This window comes from Enoplosus armatus, chromosome 18 (genome assembly GCF_043641665.1).
Source record: "Enoplosus armatus isolate fEnoArm2 chromosome 18, fEnoArm2.hap1, whole genome shotgun sequence".
Taxonomy (NCBI): Eukaryota; Metazoa; Chordata; class Actinopteri; order Centrarchiformes; family Enoplosidae; genus Enoplosus; species Enoplosus armatus.
The window spans coordinates 1,157,811-1,175,845 of NC_092197.1; the positions used below are offsets into that span (position 1 = coordinate 1,157,811).

Here is an 18,035-nt window from a genome sequence, read left to right on the forward strand (position 1 = left end):
CTGCATTCTACTTAAGTAGAAGTACAGTAAAAGGTATTTAAAGTAAAAGTACTCACCATGCAGGAAGTGGCCCCTGTCAGTGTCATTTATATATATATATTACTGGATTATATTAACTGATGCATCACCCTGAAAGCAGCATTTTATAGGACTCACATGGTATCAGACTGCAGTCTGACCCTATTTTCACTGTGGATGAATCAGCTGGTTATTTTCTCCATGAATCGATCAATGACCCAGAGTCCAAAGTGACGCCTTCACGGAGCTCCGCACTCTTAAAGAATACAAACAAAACGTTCATTTCATTTCTTTATTCATGTACAAACATATCTGAAATACAGCTGTTGTCAGGTGGCAGCGTCACAGAACATCCCTGTTGACTTCTGAAGGGCTTCATTCAGCCTCGACTGCAGCTGTGCAGCTCACAGCTGGATGTGGAGGCCGACGGAGGAGAAGAAAAAGAGACAAGATGGTCAGAACAGAGCGGCAGGTCTGGGCCTGAATTTATGAAACACTTCAACAGACTGAATCTACTCTCAGCAGGAGGCACAAGTTCTGCTTTCTCAGTGGTTTCAGTGTCTGAGCGTTCACAAGTCTTAAGGTTTTATTTATTGTCATCTTAGACTTGCTGGGGTCCTGATCTACAAACAATCTGATGCAAGAAAAACTAAATGAAAGCCACCATGTGAAGACTTTGAACATGTCCTCTGTGGCGCCCCCCAGTGTTCAGAAGAAAGACGCAGCTGAGATCTCACCTGATCTGGTTCAGTCAGTCTCCTTCTTCAGGTATCTCTTCATGACTGAAGCCACGTCTCCCCCCTCACTGCCCTCCGCCTCCAGTCTTTCTCCCTGCGGCCTTTCATACCTGCGTCTCGGCCCCCCGCCCTGAGAACTTCCTCCTGATCCACCTGAGCTGGAGGACTCCGTTTCAGAGCTCTTCCTGCTGCGGCTCGAAGGAGGCAGCTCTCCAAAGTGGACGCTCAGCGCCCTCCTGCCTCCTCTGACGGAGCTGGCCAGGCTGCTGGTGGACTGGGCTCTCCGGATGGCCGGCAGGATGTCAGAGGCTGCGTCGTCACGGCCGTTATCCCCGATCAGGCGGCGGTTTTGGAAGACCATGGGCTCTGAACCCAGAGAGCCTTCACCTCCGTCCTCTGTAACAAGACTCCCCAGCATGCACCGCCTGAGTGCCTGAGGGGAGCGCTGGATGGGGGTCGTCATGGAGCGCAGGGGTTCCTCTGGATCCTCCTCTGGGATAGACAGGGAGGGAGGTTGATGGCGAGCGGCGAGGGAGGACGCCAAGGAGGAGAGGCGTGGCAGCGAGGGGAGCGCAGACAGGGAATCACTGGAGCTGAAGCGAGGCAGTTTGGCTCCGGCTGCTGAGACGGCAGCGGAGGTCTGAACGTCGCCGACGGAGCGAGCGCTGGCAGAGCGAGGCAGGAGCGGGGAGGACGGTTTGAGGATGCTGGGGCCGGGCCGGGGCTCCTGGAGGTCTTCTGGGCCGAGAGAGAGGGCCGAGGCTCTTCGTCTGAGAGTCGAGGCCGCGGTTGTTTGATAAATCGGCAGGGAGACGGCGCTGCCGGCCCCTTCTCCTGCCTCGCCGCCGGCTCTGCGTTTACGGAGACCGTCCAGCAGCTCGGACAGAGCGGAGGAGGACGGGGCTCGACCGAGGCCTCTGGTCCCCGCTCCTCCGGGCTCAGAGCCCTCCTCATCGGGATCCACACAAGAACTTTAGAGGGATAGAAGAGGCATTTCATCCATCAGAGCGGCCCACGTGGCTGACTGTCATACATCAAACGTCATTCCATCATCGTTTATTCTGCTGATTATTTTCTCAATTAATCAATTAAATGTCCAACAGTCCTGAACCTAAACTTCAAAATATTCAATTTACTGACCGGAAGCTGTAGGTGCTCATGGTGTCGGCGACAGACTGGCGCCCCCCTTGGCTGCCGCCATAGAGAGAGCCACCACCTCGGGACCCTCCTCTGGGCACTCCTAACCAATGACGAATCCCCTCCCCAACATCCTCTGTCCCGATGGAGCCGACACTGGACACCGAGTCACTGCAGGACGAGATCACACCTCATCACCATGCTACAGCCAGTGAGGACGCCCCCCCCCCCCACCTCCATCCATCCTTAAATATGCACTGTTAGCTGCAACGAGCACGCAAGCACGTTATGACTGCAGCTCAACAAAGGATTACAGTTAGAGTTAGACCTGCAGCCGTACTTCAGATCATCTGTCAAAGATGTGTTCACATGTAGAAAATATGCTGAACGTTGGATAGAAGCTCTGGATTCACACTGAACATCTCAGAGCCACAAAAGTCAAAGATGCAACAAGACCAGAGCAGCTATCGGTTCGACAACTGGTCCTCATGGATGCGTTCATGGGCCCATGGGAAAGTAGGAATGAAGCTACAGTAAAAACATTATGGTTCACCTTAGATTTGAAGATTTCGAGTTATCATGGAGGAACTGTTTGTGCAGCAGTGGCCCATGGACTGTTAGTAGCCATGCATGCAGCCATTCTCACTTCAGTCACCTGAAAGGATAATTCTGGTTCCTTGGCTCGTATTCGATAACGTCAAATGTATCATCAAATGAGCATGTTTGGAAGGTGGCAGGTGGAACTTTAGTTCCTCTGAACGGGGAGACGGTTGTTCTCAGATCTCATCGGTTCCTTCAGGTTAGTTCAGTGTTTCCAGAACTGGTTCTTATAGACAAGAATGATCCTTTAACAGGTTCTCTTCATGTTGAATTCAGCGTTTTTACAATGAGATATCGAATGATGACTCCTGGTGTTCAGGTCTCTACCGACTCACTCACACACACACTCATGAGGTTCTTACAGGTCTTTCTTTCGAGTCAAGGACTCCACAGCAGTTTGAACACTGGAGTGAAGGGCAGAGCGGTGACAGGTTGAGTTTTCACATACGGACGAGATCATTTAGGCAGACGAGAGGCGGCTCGCTCAGCTCCTTTACCTTTCAGAGTCGCTCTCGTCGCTCGACTCCACCTCCTCCAGGGCGGCCTGCAGGTCGACGATGCGGCGGATGGACGTCTCCAGGTCGGCCTGAAGCGCCTGTCGGACGGCGCTGAGCTCCTCCACCTGCATCTCCTGCAAACAGACGTCGTGAGATTAAAGGGTGGCGCGAAAAACACGCTCACCTTCAGCAGGCCGGCCGTGCGCCTCCACCCCCCCCCGACAACCTGCAAAGACCCCGAGGCTCAATCCGCCACAGCAATTACCTTCAGTCCAGCACATATTACCTCATCAGTCAAACCCTGAATGTCCAATGGCACGTCCTCCCTCACCTGCAGACCGCCAGCTGCCCCCGGTGCTGCTGTTATTTACTGACAGGAGTCACATGCGCACACTGACGCTGAGAGAAGACTGTGATTTATTCATTCATTCGTCTGTTTTGGGGTTTTTTGTTTTGTCTCTGTAGCATCCTGTCACACATGCCTTAACACACACACACACACACACACACACACACACACACACACACACAAGCTTCTAGGCTTTCAAAGTTATTGGCTTTGTTGGCTTTGAGGAGACGGGTGTGGGTGCAGCGGTTGTCATAGAGACACATAACCATGTATGAATGTGTGTGTGTGTGTGTGTGTGTGTGTGTGTGTGTCCATAACCTTGAAGAGACAATGAGGATTAATCACAGTCAGAGAGAGAAAGCAGGATGAGGGAGAGATGACGTGAAGAACGGTGGAGGAGGAGGAGGAGTGTGTGTGTGTGTGTGTGTGTGTGTGTGTGTGTGTGTGTGTGTGTATAGGAGGTTGTTAAAGGGCACCCGTGTGTATGTGTGTGTGTGTGTGTGTGTGTGTGTGTTGCTTGCTTTGTGCTAATAACTGAATAATTATTGAAGCTGCTTCTTTTCTTCAGCTCAGAGGTCACAAAGGAACAAGAACACGACTGAGTCTGTAACTCAGAGAAGAAGTGACGTCGAAATGTGTTCAAGACCATCCATTTGTATTTATTACATATTTATTATACTCAAGTGTTTATTTAGAAAGAGATTTTGTTAACCTGTTCCTTCACGCTGGGTCTTATAATGCTGACTGACTGTCGTTAATGATCCATCATCGTGAGAACAGTCGCCTGGATGTTTATTAATAATGCTGTTTATTTGTGCAGCACTCATCACTCATTCTGCTTTACACAAAGTCTTCACATCCATTACTTAGATAAAATGTACATCAGAAGTATTATATACAAACACCAGTTGAGATATTTTACATGATATATTAAGCAGATTTTCAGTTAGTTCAATTAGTTCAATTAGTTCTATTTCCTTTTTTTACTTTGCAGATAAAAACAGCTGATGTTCACATGAAACACGTTTGATCAGCTGCTCCTGACATATTTAACTATACAGAGATATCTTTATAATGTTATGAATGTGCTTTTCTTTTGGTTGTGTGGAGGAGTAACTGGAAGGCGTCTCGTTATATTTTTGATGTTTCATGTACGGCGGCGGCGTGTAAATATTAATATATTATAGCTTGTATATCTGCGTACTTACACACATGTGCACACGTTAGTCAGTTATATGAAATGATGTTTTGGGCTTTTCAGGAACAAGTTAACAGAAGAACAGCCAGCACGTTACAACATCTAACACTAATAATAATGAAAGTAGTTTTCTGGTCTGCGTGTCAAAGTCAAGCAGCTCCGTCAGGCTCTTAATGATCTCTGTATAAATATCAGACATGTGAGGATGTGATCATTACAGGAGGTTCTGGTGTGTTCATGTGTAGAAACCTGCCTCCTGCTGTCAGTGCTGCGATGATCAAACTTGTGCAGTAATGAAAGTGATGTTTTCTAATGTTCCAGATAATTCACCAGCTGTTGTTTTCGTCCAGGAGGACAGCGGAGATGTGACTGTTTTGGAAGAGGGGTGTTCTTTCAATCGCAGCCTGGAGGAAGTGTTTCGTGCCAGAGCTCTTTAAGTGCCAGCATCACTTAAAATGTTGTCTCGCAGTTTGGATGTGAGTAACGCCGATCAGGGTTTATGTTTAGCGGCCTCAGGTGGAGCGCTGGGGGTCCGTCTACAGGTTCTGGGTGAAGGGGTTTCTATTTGTGTCTCGCGATGGAACACAAAGGTTTTCATCTGCTAATGTGACACAAGGTAAGACATGAGAGAATATGATCGCGAGGACCTGAGAGATGAGACAAACACAAAGACATGGAGGGGAAACAATAGCTGTGATGTGCAGAGTTAACTGAAGATATGATGTCTCCATTAATGAGCTTTAGAGCTTTCCTTTGGACAGAGCCGGGCTAGCTGTTCCCCCTGTCTCCAGTCTTTATGCTAAGCTAAGCTAACAGGCTGCTGGCTGTTACTCGACAGTATAGTCGGGCCGGCCATCTGGAGTGCCGTGTGGCTGACGCAGGAGGGAGGGTGCTACACCTGTCAGCCGCTGTCTCCCGGACAGTTTACCTGGCCCCCCCCCCTCCATCTCTGTGCTGGCATTTGCACAAAAAGAGAAAAAAACGTAAAAGGTGGAGCTGAAACGCTGAGAGAGGACAGGTCGAAGTCTTGAGGCTGATGCAGCCAAATGTTTTAAAATAACAAATGATTCATTTGTGTCCAGTCAGTCCTCACTGGCAGCAGAGAGAGCAGCCCAGTGACACCAGTTCAGCTGCTGGCCACCGTCCTGGTTGACATGAGCACGCTTTGTGTTTGGCTAGCTGGCTGTTTATCTAACGTTCTAAAGTCGATGCGCTCGGCAGCGTCACTTTCCGTTGAACCGACCAATCACAGCCTGGATGGGGCGGGACATTAAAAAAAGGTCGACGTGCTGCAGCAAACTTTCCAAATGTTGAAGTCGTTGTTATGCATGAGTGGTGACGGGTTAGCGTATCTGCAGTGGGCAGATGTAGACTGAGCCGGAGGACAGTGACCTGGTTACAGAGGCCACTGCTGAGAGAAGTGAGCTGCTGCAGAGATTTCATTTCATTTGATTCTACGTTTGCCTCCTCAGCACTCTTTCACCAACACACTGCTTCCTGTTTTATCTACTTTGCTGGTCAGGTGCCTCCAGAGAGTCTCGCTGTTATTGTGCCAACATGTGCTCCTCCTGAGAGCAACACGCTCCTCTTGGTCTATTTTACATCTACTTCGCTGAAGTTATCGTTAAGTGTGGGCGGCGGTGTATCGCTGGGGGGCCGGTCTGAGTCAGGGCCATGTTTCCCTCCCGGTCCGTCTCATGTGAGTGGAATCAATCTGAACATCTGACTCTCGGCAAGAAGGCGAATGAGCATATGTCAAACTTTTCTTTTACGCGCTACTACTAGTTTTACTGCTGCTGCTCCCTCTGCTGCAGCTGATGTCAAACCATTCCTTTAACGGGTCGCACCCAGAGGAGGAGGCCCCCCCTGCTGACTCCCAGGTTCTGATCCTGCTGCTGGGAGGGACGAGGCTGTAGCGTGACCTTGTTGGCTGTAGACAATAAATTCCTTAAATCACGACGACGACGACGATGTGCGTGTGGACTTGTGTACATGTGCGTGACAACATTAAGAAACAGCAGGTGTGGTGCGTTCGTGGTCGCAGTGTGCAGCGGCGGCTTGAGGCTTTTGTTACCAGCTCCATGCGTCGGCGGCTGCTGTCCTGCTCTCTCTGAATCAGGTCCTCCATCTCCAGCCTCATGTCCTGCAGACGTTGCTGGTAGTAGCGAGCGTTCTCTCTCTCCCGGGCCTCGGCCTGGGCGCTCTGCTCCAGCTCCTCTCCCAGGCGAACCACGCTGTCCCTTAAACGCAACACCAGCACCTGCACATGACAGAAGTGGGACAGGATTTAGATGAAGCCCTGCAGGGAATCAAACATTACACAGAATGATGTTACCTAATGCTATCTTACCTCAAACCTCTTGACTTGCCCTCTCTGAAACTCCAGTTTGTTTTCCAGGTCACATACTCGAGCCTCCTGTTTACTGACAATGCTACGCCCCACAGTGGACGACTCCAGGAACTGCACCCTCGACACACACTGCTGGAGCTGCAGGACGTGGGTGGAGAGAGATGTGAGCCAAAAACATTTGGAGAGCCAAATTAATGCACCAGTACATCAGAGCTCCACCCGAAGCTTGCAGTTGTATTGAGATGTGTTAAATCACCCAGAATGCATCTCATATCAGCCAGTTTCAACAGCACGTCTGGTTCATTAAGCTCTTAGTGTCTAACAGAAGGTTACCTCCTCCTGCAGAGAGTGTCTCTGTTTCTTCACCTCCTCTAGTTCAGCCTGAAGCTCTCGGATCTGAGAGATGTCACTGGAGGACTAAATGAGAGGAAGAGTGTGAGTGTTAAGTGTTTGACAGAGCCAGAAAGAGAACCTGACAGTCGGAAGCAGTCCGAGCAGTACCTGAGCAATGAGCGCTTTGTGCTTCTTCATGAGTTCATTGAGGTCTTCCTGGTCCTCCTCGAGCCTCTTCAGCAGGTCCACCTTCTCGTGCTGCAGCAGGGCCAACTGCTCGTCCACCTGGACAAAGAGGTGAGGTGGGTTATCTGATGAATCCTCCCAAAGGCGTAATTTCTACGTGTTGATACAGAGATCTAGATCATCTTCAATGAATGCCATGTGCTCACAGATAAATAAAGTTTAGTCAACAGCAGCTAGTTTAAAAAGTTTTTTTTCTCCTGGTTTTACCTCAAAAAACTTCCCCCGGTCCTCTGCATGTGGGGGAGATAATGTACAATCAGTCAAAGCTGAGGCGGCAGGAGAGTTTTGGTGACTAAAAGTACTCTTTGCACAGTGATAGTGGTAGTACAAGTACCTCAAAATTGTACTTAAGTACAGTACTTGAGTAAATGTATTTCCACACTGCTTGTCGCTCTCATCAGCTGGCTGAGGGCGTTCACTCTTTCAGTTAAACCAATCAGATTCTGCTGCTGTCAGCTGTCAGATCGCTGCGACCCTCCTCCACCTCCTCACATCCAGAACTCGAGGTTCCTAACACTGAGCTCTCCTGGTTGAACTGGACTTGCTTTAGAGTCTTGAAGATGTTTCGTCTCTGGGAGTCTTGCCGTCTCTCCGGCAAGATGATCCTAGTTTTACACTCGGTGGTTCACATGAAAAAACCCTCCTTTTTTCACCCCTGCACCTCAGAAAAGGTTGGCCCCCTAATTCAAGGTTGGAAATGTGTGTGTGTGTGTGGGGGGGGGGTTTGACCATCCAACAGAATACTCCGTGTTGCTCCAAAACCACCCCCACATCACTGTCTAACCTGTCAGTGAGCCCTCCTGGCTTCTTTCTCACCGTCTCAGGTTGAATCTGTCACCTGTCAATCACTCACCATACTCTTCTGTTTGCAGATATTTTCCAGCTCAATCTGAGAGTTGTCCAGCTCCTGGGAGAGAGTCGTCTGGATGCTCTCGGCCTCCAGCCGCCTCACTTCGCTCTCCTCGAGCTAATTGGCGACACAGAGAGTGAATGCATCTCATACTGAGCGGAAGGTGGCGGCGAGGCGTCAGGTGAGCGTAAAGGTGAGCGTAAAGGTGAGCGTACCTGGCAGTGCAGCCGCTCTATCTGCTCTCTGCTGCCGTTGGGAAGGTTCTGGCCCGGGTTCTCGACGGTGGAGAGAAGCAGCTGGGCGTCGGCCAGCAGGGCGTGAGTCCTCTTCAGGTCTCTCCTGAGCTTCTTCTCCACATCGAAGTCTCTGTGTCCCACCTGCAACAGCAGACACCTTTATTTACCAAACCATTAACCCTCCTCTACAAGAGACGAACCCCGAATCACGCTCTTCACTCTAAAACCCTTGAAAAGACTTGAACTTGAGCTAAATGCCAGCTTGGCCACAGACCAGGTCCTGGCCACTTATCAGGAGTCCAATTACATCCTCACAGTGACAGAGACAGAGCGCCGAATTAGCTGCTGCCTCCTGTCTGCATATGCTTGTTCTGTGGAGCCTGTAATGTAGGAATGACATACATTCATCAGCTGGAGAACATTAAGCCTCAATAATAAAGATGTACGGTGTGAGAGAGTCTTTCAGTCACACACACACACACACACACACACACACACACACACACTCTCTCACACACATACAGTTTCCACAACAAGAGACTGCTCTTATTAGAGTAGTTCAGTGTGTGTGCGTGTGTGTGTGAGTGTGTGTGTGTGTGTGTGAGTGTGAGTGTGTGTGTGTGTGTGAGTGTGAGTGTGTGTGTGTGTGTGTGTGTGTTGTGTACCTGGTCACACAGAGTTGCTATGAGTCCTTCCAAGTCGTGCTTCTCATGAATCACCATCTGTTTCTCCTCGTACTCCTGCTCCAACTGCATCTCCAACTGCCTCAGCTGCACACACACACACACACACACACACACACACACACACACACACACACACACACACAGTGAAAATGATGGACGAGCAGTCTGAACCAGCCTTTATTGTCCCTGACAGGGAATCTCCCCTGCAGCAGGATGCATAATGATAAGCATAAAAACATCATCATCTGTGGGAGAGAGCATAAAAAAATAAACAGCACAAAATAACAGAGGCCTCCAAACTGTCTTCTGTTGAATAAATCAAGCAGAGTTCGGTGGTTTAAACCTTCAGGACGCTGCAGGTCGGAGACTCAGAGACACCTCAGACATATTATAGACGACGGGACGGGAGGCTCCGGAGGGGCCTGCAACACAGTCATGTGACCAGCAGGGGCAGCCGAACTAGCACTGCCGCTAGTGAGCTAACCTGCGAGCGTGTTTACTGCCGGCTGTGTTATTACAATATGATGTCATAGACCACACCGGCTGTTTTAGGTTTTCATATTAAAACGCGTTACAGTGGACACATTTCAGTAGGAACTGAGTGAAATGATGCTTGTTGTCCTGCCGCGTCCTGCATGTTATCTGACAAGATGTACCAGAAATTAAAAGGTTATATCATCATAGAGTTTAAATATTTTTTCACTTCCTGCTACTGCTGCTAGGGCAAAGCTAACAGCTCCACGTAGCATCTCATAAACCACCTCCACCCTGCATCCACCTGTAAGCTCTATAACACTTATCCTCATTATAATGTATATTTACAATAAAACCAAACATATACATGTTTAGTGAATTGTGGCATGGTATGTACACATACTGCCTTCCTTCATTTACCTTCAGTCAAACCAGTTTGGCAGCAACAAATATTGGATTTCTCCTCTGAGACCAAAGTTCATCTTCTTCTTATATTCTTATTATTTCTGGTTTAAAACGCTACAGAGACATCAGAGACATCTGTAATCTAACCAGGACCTGCTGAGATCAGACAGATCCTAACAGATCCTCACAACACTGAAGAAACACTTCGAGTGGGAATGATTTGATAAATCTGTGCAGCCGTCAGTTATGAATGATGGTTTGTGGTCCTGAATCATTGGATTGTGTTGACCTACCCGTCTCTGAGAGGACTTGTGTACGTCCTCTAACTCCTCTTCTTTATCCTCCAACTCTTTCTGATGGATCTGCTTCATCCTCTCCATCTCCATCTCAAAGCGCATGTGGATCTATCAGAGAGACGTGACATGAAGGTGAAGAAGAAGAAGAAGAAGAAGAAGAAGAAGAAGAAGCCAGCAGAGAGTAAATGTATCTGAAGGTGTCGGTGTGCCTCGTCAGCACCTGTTGCTGCTGCTGTATTTTGGCAGCGAGCGTTGTGATTTCCTGTGCTCTCTCGCTGGCCTGACTCTCCAGGAGGCGAAGCTGCTTCTTGAGGTCAGGTAGTGAATCCGAGGCGAGATCAACGGGCAGGCTGAGGTCGCGGATCTGAGCGCACAACTCCTCCTTCTGCTTCTGCAGACGGCTCACCTCTGACTGGCTCTCCTGCAGACGCCCATGCAAATATACAACATCTTGTTCATCCTCCAACTCAGAAAGTGTGTATTTGTCCTCTGGTTACTGCAGCGCGTCTGGAGCCAGGCGGGTTAAACACTTCACAACATCTTACACAAGGAGACTTGGCAGGTTTGGACACAGGGGAGACGAAACTGAAGCACCAGAGGAGTGTTTGTCTGTTTTATACTGAACTACTGTCACGTTACAACAATCATTTTACACAAACAGCAGCTGGCGATTAATGAGCAATTAGTTCATTTGTGTGTGTGTATATATGTAGATATACATATTTCATTTTACTATTTTATTCTAATCTAATATTTGAATATTTGTTTATACAGGTTCTGGGCGTGTAGCCTGACAGCTGCATTTCATTGAGCAATTGACATTGATTCAATTAACAATTAGTTTTACTTCATAAAAATGTCTTACAGCTGGCCTGATCAATTGTTTTTATTAACATCTAATCACTTAACTAACTAATTACGATGTGAAAAGAGCTGCCTGTAAGGACCCCTTCAGGATTATCACCAACTGTAACCCTGAAACTGTATTAGAGTCTCAACGTGGTCCCAGCTGCCTCTCAGTCAGGCTCTCCTCATGCTTTTGTACAAACGTTCATTGACAGCGAACAGATAAATACAAACACACCTGTAGGCTGCGGCGCAGGGTGTAAATCTCAGCCCCCAGAGCTGTGTTTTCATGAACGGCTTTGTCCTTTTGTTCTCTCTCATTGTCGGCTTCCTCCAGAGCCTGAGTCAACTCACTGTCGAACCTGAACACACACACACACACACACACACACAGGAACAGCAGGCAGACGGTTCAGGTGAAATACTGCAGAGCTGAGGCCAAAAGTAAACACGACTTTAAATACTGACATTAACTGATCGTATGTTTTTCTATAAAACCTGAATCTGCAAAGTGTCCAGTAACTACAGCACATCAGTGTAGCACAGGAGGCCGTCTAGCCACTAAATAAAAAACAATATACCTGATACAGTAACAACAGGACCAAATAAACAGGCAATATAAATGAAACAAAACCTTTTAACACCTTCAATGAATTCATAAAAGCACCCAGTGTCACACAAGTTTCACAGCTGAGGACACAAACTTTAACCGTTGTTAGAAACAGCAGCGACCTTCAGGCTGAAGTGTATTTTGAACTCTCCTCCTGGTTCTTTCCTCCAAAAGCTTTTCGAAAACATCTGGAGTCAAACTAATTACAGAACCATTTTAATAAACTCATTTATCATGTTTCTGTTGTTGGCCGACACACAGCAGCACAAAACTGAATTTGATGGAGAACATTTAAAAGCTTTGAAGGACTTTAGTTTCATGAGGAGAAATAATATATTACATTTTCTGACCACTTCAATTTCATATCAGTTTGTACTTCCAGATATTTATGAGAGGAAGATGATGAACTCGCTCCTTCTGACTAATATTACTAATATTAAGGATGTCCAGCATCACAACACATTATTTGTACTTGGACAGACATTCACTGATATAAAGATAGATGATGATGTAACGACAACATTTCATCATTTTAAGGAGACGGAGACAAACAGGCGGACACCGACCGTCTCTGCTTGCGGTCCAGCTCGTGCATGCGGCTCTGCAGGCTGTCGGTGAGGACTCGGGCGTCCTGGAGGTCAGAGGTCACGCGACGAGAGTGACGTTTCAGTTCTGTCACACTCCGCCTGGACTGCTCCAGCTGGGCCTGCAGCGCCGCCACCTACACACACACACACACACACACACACACACACACACACACAGTGTTGTTACCTCCAGACATTTAATCTCCCATCAGAGCTGCCGTGCACGTCACAGTGTCCTGCCTCACCTTGGTATCGAGCTGTTGTCGGGTCTGTCTCTCTGTCTCCAGTTTTTCCTCCGTCTGCTTGAGTCGTCTGCGGACAAATTCAACCTCCGTCTGGCAGCACTCCAGCTGCATGGCCAGCTCACTGTCTGCGAGGGGGGGGGGCGGATGTGACTTTGTCAGGGGTGACAGGCAGGGTCACTTAAAACCTGGTGACATTTCTCTCTTTTTCTTTTGTTGGTGAAAGCTTATTCTTTGTTGTGCTATCACTCAACACTGCCAGTGAAGCACCACAGCCAACCCCCCCCCCCCCCGCCCCGTCACCCACGTGTTCTGTTAAACAAGCTATGAACTGGATTTTATTTAACTAAGTGAACCTGGAATTCTTTCATAAGTGTTAATAGTTGTGAAAGAATGAAAATATCTTTAATATCATGTTTGTAAAAAGCGTTCAGAACCTCCAGCAGCTCCAACAGTTTCCTCTTTTTCACTCTTGTAAAATGCACCTGTCGACTAGGCTACTGTTAGCATAGCACGTCACAGCCACAGCAGGTAGAGTTCGACAGATCAGGAGCCCGGTTCTCTGGTGCTGCCGTGGTCGCTCTGCCTCAGTTTGCAAATCAAAATCAAACTGCTAATGAAGGTAGGAGCGTCGTGCTGCGTTCAAGCTGCCCTCTGAAGACGCCAAAGATCACGGTACTGACGGTACATTTCTACCGTCATATGTTTCAGCACGGTGTCAAGTAAAACCTGTTTTTGTCTCCTGATTTATGACATGTATATATATAGGAATTCAGATGATGATTATGCTGATGATCACACCTCAGGAACGTGCTCCTCCTCACGAGCCAGTAGCTTTCATCAGGCCGAAACAAGCAATTCATAAGTTTGCACAAACTGTTGAATGCTCCAAAAAAGTAGGAGATATTTAGGATAAGAATCTGAAAATGTTCTTTCAGGAAGCATATTCTTCTTACCAAATCATAATGTCTATTCTTTGGCTGAGCCACTCCATCTTTCCATGTCACCCCTGGCAACCGCATCAGTACAGTGGACACATGAATGATTTTGCTTTTTGTGTTTTCAGCACTTAATAGCCGCCGTTGACCAGCAGAGCCTCCTGGTCTTTACCTGTCCCTGCTCCTCGCTGACTCTCAGCCATCTGGGCTTTCTGCTTCTCCTCCTCCAGCTGCTTCTCCAGCGTTTCCATGGTGACTTTACACTGGTCTAGACGAGCCTGATGTTGAAAGGAAAGAGATGTTGGACAATAAAGAGGACGCAACAATGTCAGGAATGTGACAGAGACCCACGTCCACTGAGTAATAGACTACTTTTCCAACAACAAACCCCTGAGTGTGTCTACCTGCAGGTCTTTGTTCTCCCTGCTGAGTCGGAGTCTCTCTGCCCTCTCCACATCCAGAGCCTGACCCACCGCATCGCCACGGAAACGCTCGTCGCTTAGCTCGGATGTCACGGCTGTAACCTACACACATGCACAACAACATGAGCAGAGTGTGTGTGTGTGTGTGTGTGTGTGTGTGTGTTGCAGCAGCACAGACCTTGGTCTCCAGGCTGTCTGCAGTCTGCCTCAGCTCATTCCGCTCCTTCTCTGATTTCTCCAGGCGTCGTCTCAGAGCCGATATCTCATCCTGACAGAAAGAAAAAGAGCTTCTCACAGCGGCTGAAACATCTTTTAAATCACATCTGAAGAGCTTTGTTTCATGAACTGTCTGTTACATCACATCTAACAGTCCACCTGTTGCTCACAGAGGTTGGACCTGACTGAACTCCCGTCACACCGAGTTGTTTTCAGTTGTCAAAAATCATATCAGACACTGTTCAGATGATGTTATGCACGACGATAGCTGGCACTTTATCATTTAAGATCTTCAACAACACTACAAAGCGGTGGAGTGTACAGTGTATACTACTATACTACTCCAGGAAGTGAGTGCGCTGGGCCAAGAAACAGTCATACAGTCAAACACGACATGTCGCTTTTACGCTTTTGTACAGATTAAACAAAGGAGATCAAATGTGTTAACTAGTGAGCTTTAGAGCTGCTGCTAGGTGGATTTTCTTACCTTTGGACAGAGCCAGGCTAGCTGTTTCCCCCCGTTTCCAGTCTTTATGCTAAGCTAAGCTACGTGGTATCTTCTCATCTAACTCTCGCCAATAAAGCAAATAAGTGCATTTTCCCCAAATGTCAAACTATTGTTTTAATAGCTGACTGTATATAAATGTGTGTGTGTGTGTGTGTGTGTGTGTGTGTGTACCTCTTTAGCTCTGAGCCTTTCGTTGTCCATGTTGACGTCGAGCTGAGGACGCACTCGGCAGAAAAGTTTCCACCAGCTCCACTTGGACACGACCCTCAGAGCCCGCAGGTTCCTCTGCAGACACCTGACCGCCATCTGCTGCACCTGGAGACACACACACACACACACACACACACACACACACACACACACACACACAAGAGAAAAGCTGGTACTTTGTGCATTTACCTGTAATACTGTATTTTCTAATCCATCCCAATAAAATCCTACTAATACTGAGAATGTTTTCCTTTTCAGTTATTGATCAGAATGAAACAGAAAAATGCTGCTTTTTATCGATTTTTTTTGACTGTTGGTTGGACAAAACAAGGACTTTGAAGACATCACCTGCGGCTCTGAGAAGCGCTATTCATCGAGAATATAATCAGCAGATTTACTGATAAAGAAAATGATTAGTTGTAGTTGGTTGCAAAACTACTCATGATAACAACAAATGTCATTGTGGCAGGATGACAGCTTCACCTGTGCTGCCTCACCTGTCACTCTTCACTGTGCTGCAGCAGTTTGTCTGCAGCACACAGATCAGACAAGCGTTCAGAGAGACACTGACCTTGAGTTTGCGATACTTCTGGCGGGCCAGGTGTCCCGTGCAGGCGGCCTGTAGATTGACCAACCAGCCGCTGACCTGCTGGTCCCTCTGCTGCTCCAGGTAGCGCAGCACACCTCGCTTCATGAACACCTGAGATGCAGCAGGAAGAAGATCCGTGAGGCACATCAGCTGGTGTCACGATCTGACGTTTGATTAGAGGAGTTCAAAGATGTTCTCACCCTGCCGGAGCCCACGACGATGCTCCTTTTGTCCAGATCCAAGTCAACCAGCAGCTCCTCCACCGCCTGAGACCCAGAGAGGAAAACAGCGTATTTACTCAGAGCTGAAGATCAGAGACAAGTGTTTGTACGACGGAGCTGCTGTGATGTGCCCTCTGACCTTTCTCTCATCGTGGCTGACAAACATCGAAGCGTAACGTTTCATAATTGGAGGAGACAACGCCTGGAAGTGACACCTGAAGTCACTCAGAGTCATGTGCTCGGGATAACCTGAGAGAGGCAGAGAGAGACATTCACAACTTCCAAAAGGTTGTTCAGTGAGATGAAACTTTATATCGCTGCAGAAAGAGCAGCAGATTCAAAGTTTAAACAAATTAACTTTTACTGAAATAAAACATCTGCATACTTCTTCTACTGCTGGTTTTGAAACAGGACCAGATATTGGCAAGAACTCCCTGCAAATGCCAGGATCTCAAATCCCAGAATTCAACCTTAATTCACACACAACACACTGTAGAGGACTTAATGACTCGGATAGCTTCTGCAGATACACAATATACAAACATCATTTATCTATTTACGGATGTATCACTCTAATAATGACAATAATGTAATAAGTTTCTGGTTGAACTAAGTCCAGAACTGCTCCCGGACAGCACTTCTGCTATAACTTTAATCCTATAATCTGTTAAATTCAGGCTGCTGTGCTGTGGCTCCTGTTTACTCAGCAGCACTGTGCCAGTCCAGATAAAAATAGGCAGAAACGGAGCGCGGACCTAAATGGATAAACCTGTGTGGGTTGCATGCTCTTTGATTCTTCTTCTCTGGTAAGTGAGTTTTAAAGTGCTGACCTGTGCGGTGGAGCTGCAGGGCCGACAGGATCTGCGTTGAGTGCAGCTGGACTCTGAGAGCCGGGACGTCAGGACTTCCGCCGTCTGTCTTTGAATTCACACACTGCAGGAACACCGGCCTGGCTCGACGAATCAGGTTCACTAGAGCATCCTGCAGGGTGGTGACAGCGACAGAGGGACTGAATTCAGTGATGCTTTGGAAGTATTCTCAGGAGATAATACGTGTACTGGTTTACTGACCGCCTGTAGTTTCACTGCGATACATTGGGAGTGTCTGCGTATGGCTGCCATCCCTCCGCTGAAGGTTTTCCTGATGGTGCCGTTCCTCTGCAGAGAGCGCTGGCTGCCTCCCTCCAGACCCCCCAGACCTCGACACAGAGGGGGCAGAGAGATTCTGGGGCTAAACATGGCCTTCACCACCCCTCTGAGGAAGACAAGGAGAGAAGACGACATGTTTTCAGTCAACATTCACTAATATAAGCATTCAATACTGCAAATAAATGAGTCTCACCATACAAACAACTGATGTTGTACTCTGATACGTGTATTAGTTCTACGGGGGTTTTCAAACCGCTTCTCGATCTGTATGTTTGTACAGAGATTTATGAATGTGTCCATAAATCGAGTAAAAAAGATGCAGAACTTGCCTGAGAATCATCACGTTTTTAAGTTTCTTCAGCTGTTTTCCGCATCATTAAGATTTCCGGATCAAAAGAACACAGAAGCATACAGACATGGTTGTCCACATACTTTTGGCCATATAGTGCAGCTCTACACACATGAGAGGGACCCCAGCCTCCTGGGCCTTTAAACACACTCACATGGTGGAGTTTTGCAGCACACAGATGGCGTTGAGAGCAGACGGGTTGTTCTGGATCTGACCAAACCATCCAGTCAGGTCGTAGCGGACCGGGTCACAACCCATCAGGTGGTTCACCTCACACTGCAGCGGCTGCTCGCACTGACGCACTGCAGGGACATGCATATTCAACAATATCCAACACTGAATTAATAAACTGTACGTTCTAAAGAGTTCACACACTCTCCACACACACTGGGAGGGTGTGTGTGTGTGTGTGTGTGTGTGTGTGTGTGTGTGTGTGTGTGTTTACCAGTGTTGTTGTAATACTGGCAGACTCTCTCCAGGGCGGTGTTCTCACTGGAGGCTGGTGTCACCATCTCCTCATCCAGAACCCATAACAGACCTCTGGGGTCTCCATCTGCCGCCCGGACCTTAATCACACACACACACACACACACACACAAATGCACACACACAATATATAATTACCACAAAAGGGCAAAATGAGCTTTTGTTGTTTTTCAAGCTTTGAGAACTTCTGGCTCTGTCAGATGGTGGATGGAGTGAAAAGAAGAAAGAAGGAAGGAAACATTTTCATCATA

General features: G+C 47.7%; 1 protein-coding gene across 1 annotated transcript in view; it reads right to left on the minus strand.

Annotated features, from left to right (window-relative positions):
* Positions 1-340: 340 nt before the first annotated feature.
* Positions 341-18,035, minus strand: part of LOC139301080 (unconventional myosin-XVIIIb-like) — a 29,992-nt gene continuing 12,297 nt past the window's right edge. The window contains exons 16-43 of the mRNA XM_070924361.1: positions 17,744-17,864; positions 17,453-17,600; positions 16,872-17,055; positions 16,632-16,782; positions 15,941-16,050; positions 15,781-15,846; positions 15,563-15,691; positions 14,953-15,096; positions 14,236-14,325; positions 14,040-14,159; positions 13,808-13,913; positions 12,701-12,825; positions 12,435-12,589; positions 11,497-11,620; positions 10,633-10,833; positions 10,410-10,520; positions 9,217-9,321; positions 8,531-8,692; positions 8,319-8,432; positions 7,388-7,504; positions 7,220-7,303; positions 6,887-7,024; positions 6,611-6,796; positions 2,990-3,123; positions 2,855-2,896; positions 1,896-2,063; positions 756-1,726; positions 341-428 (exon numbers count right to left, since the gene is read on the minus strand). Coding sequence (XP_070780462.1) covers positions 766-1,726; positions 1,896-2,063; positions 2,855-2,896; positions 2,990-3,123; positions 6,611-6,796; positions 6,887-7,024; positions 7,220-7,303; positions 7,388-7,504; positions 8,319-8,432; positions 8,531-8,692; positions 9,217-9,321; positions 10,410-10,520; positions 10,633-10,833; positions 11,497-11,620; positions 12,435-12,589; positions 12,701-12,825; positions 13,808-13,913; positions 14,040-14,159; positions 14,236-14,325; positions 14,953-15,096; positions 15,563-15,691; positions 15,781-15,846; positions 15,941-16,050; positions 16,632-16,782; positions 16,872-17,055; positions 17,453-17,600; positions 17,744-17,864 — 4,296 coding nt within the window. The 3' untranslated portion in view covers positions 341-428; positions 756-765. The remainder of the gene's footprint in view (positions 429-755; positions 1,727-1,895; positions 2,064-2,854; positions 2,897-2,989; positions 3,124-6,610; positions 6,797-6,886; positions 7,025-7,219; positions 7,304-7,387; positions 7,505-8,318; positions 8,433-8,530; positions 8,693-9,216; positions 9,322-10,409; positions 10,521-10,632; positions 10,834-11,496; positions 11,621-12,434; positions 12,590-12,700; positions 12,826-13,807; positions 13,914-14,039; positions 14,160-14,235; positions 14,326-14,952; positions 15,097-15,562; positions 15,692-15,780; positions 15,847-15,940; positions 16,051-16,631; positions 16,783-16,871; positions 17,056-17,452; positions 17,601-17,743; positions 17,865-18,035) is intronic.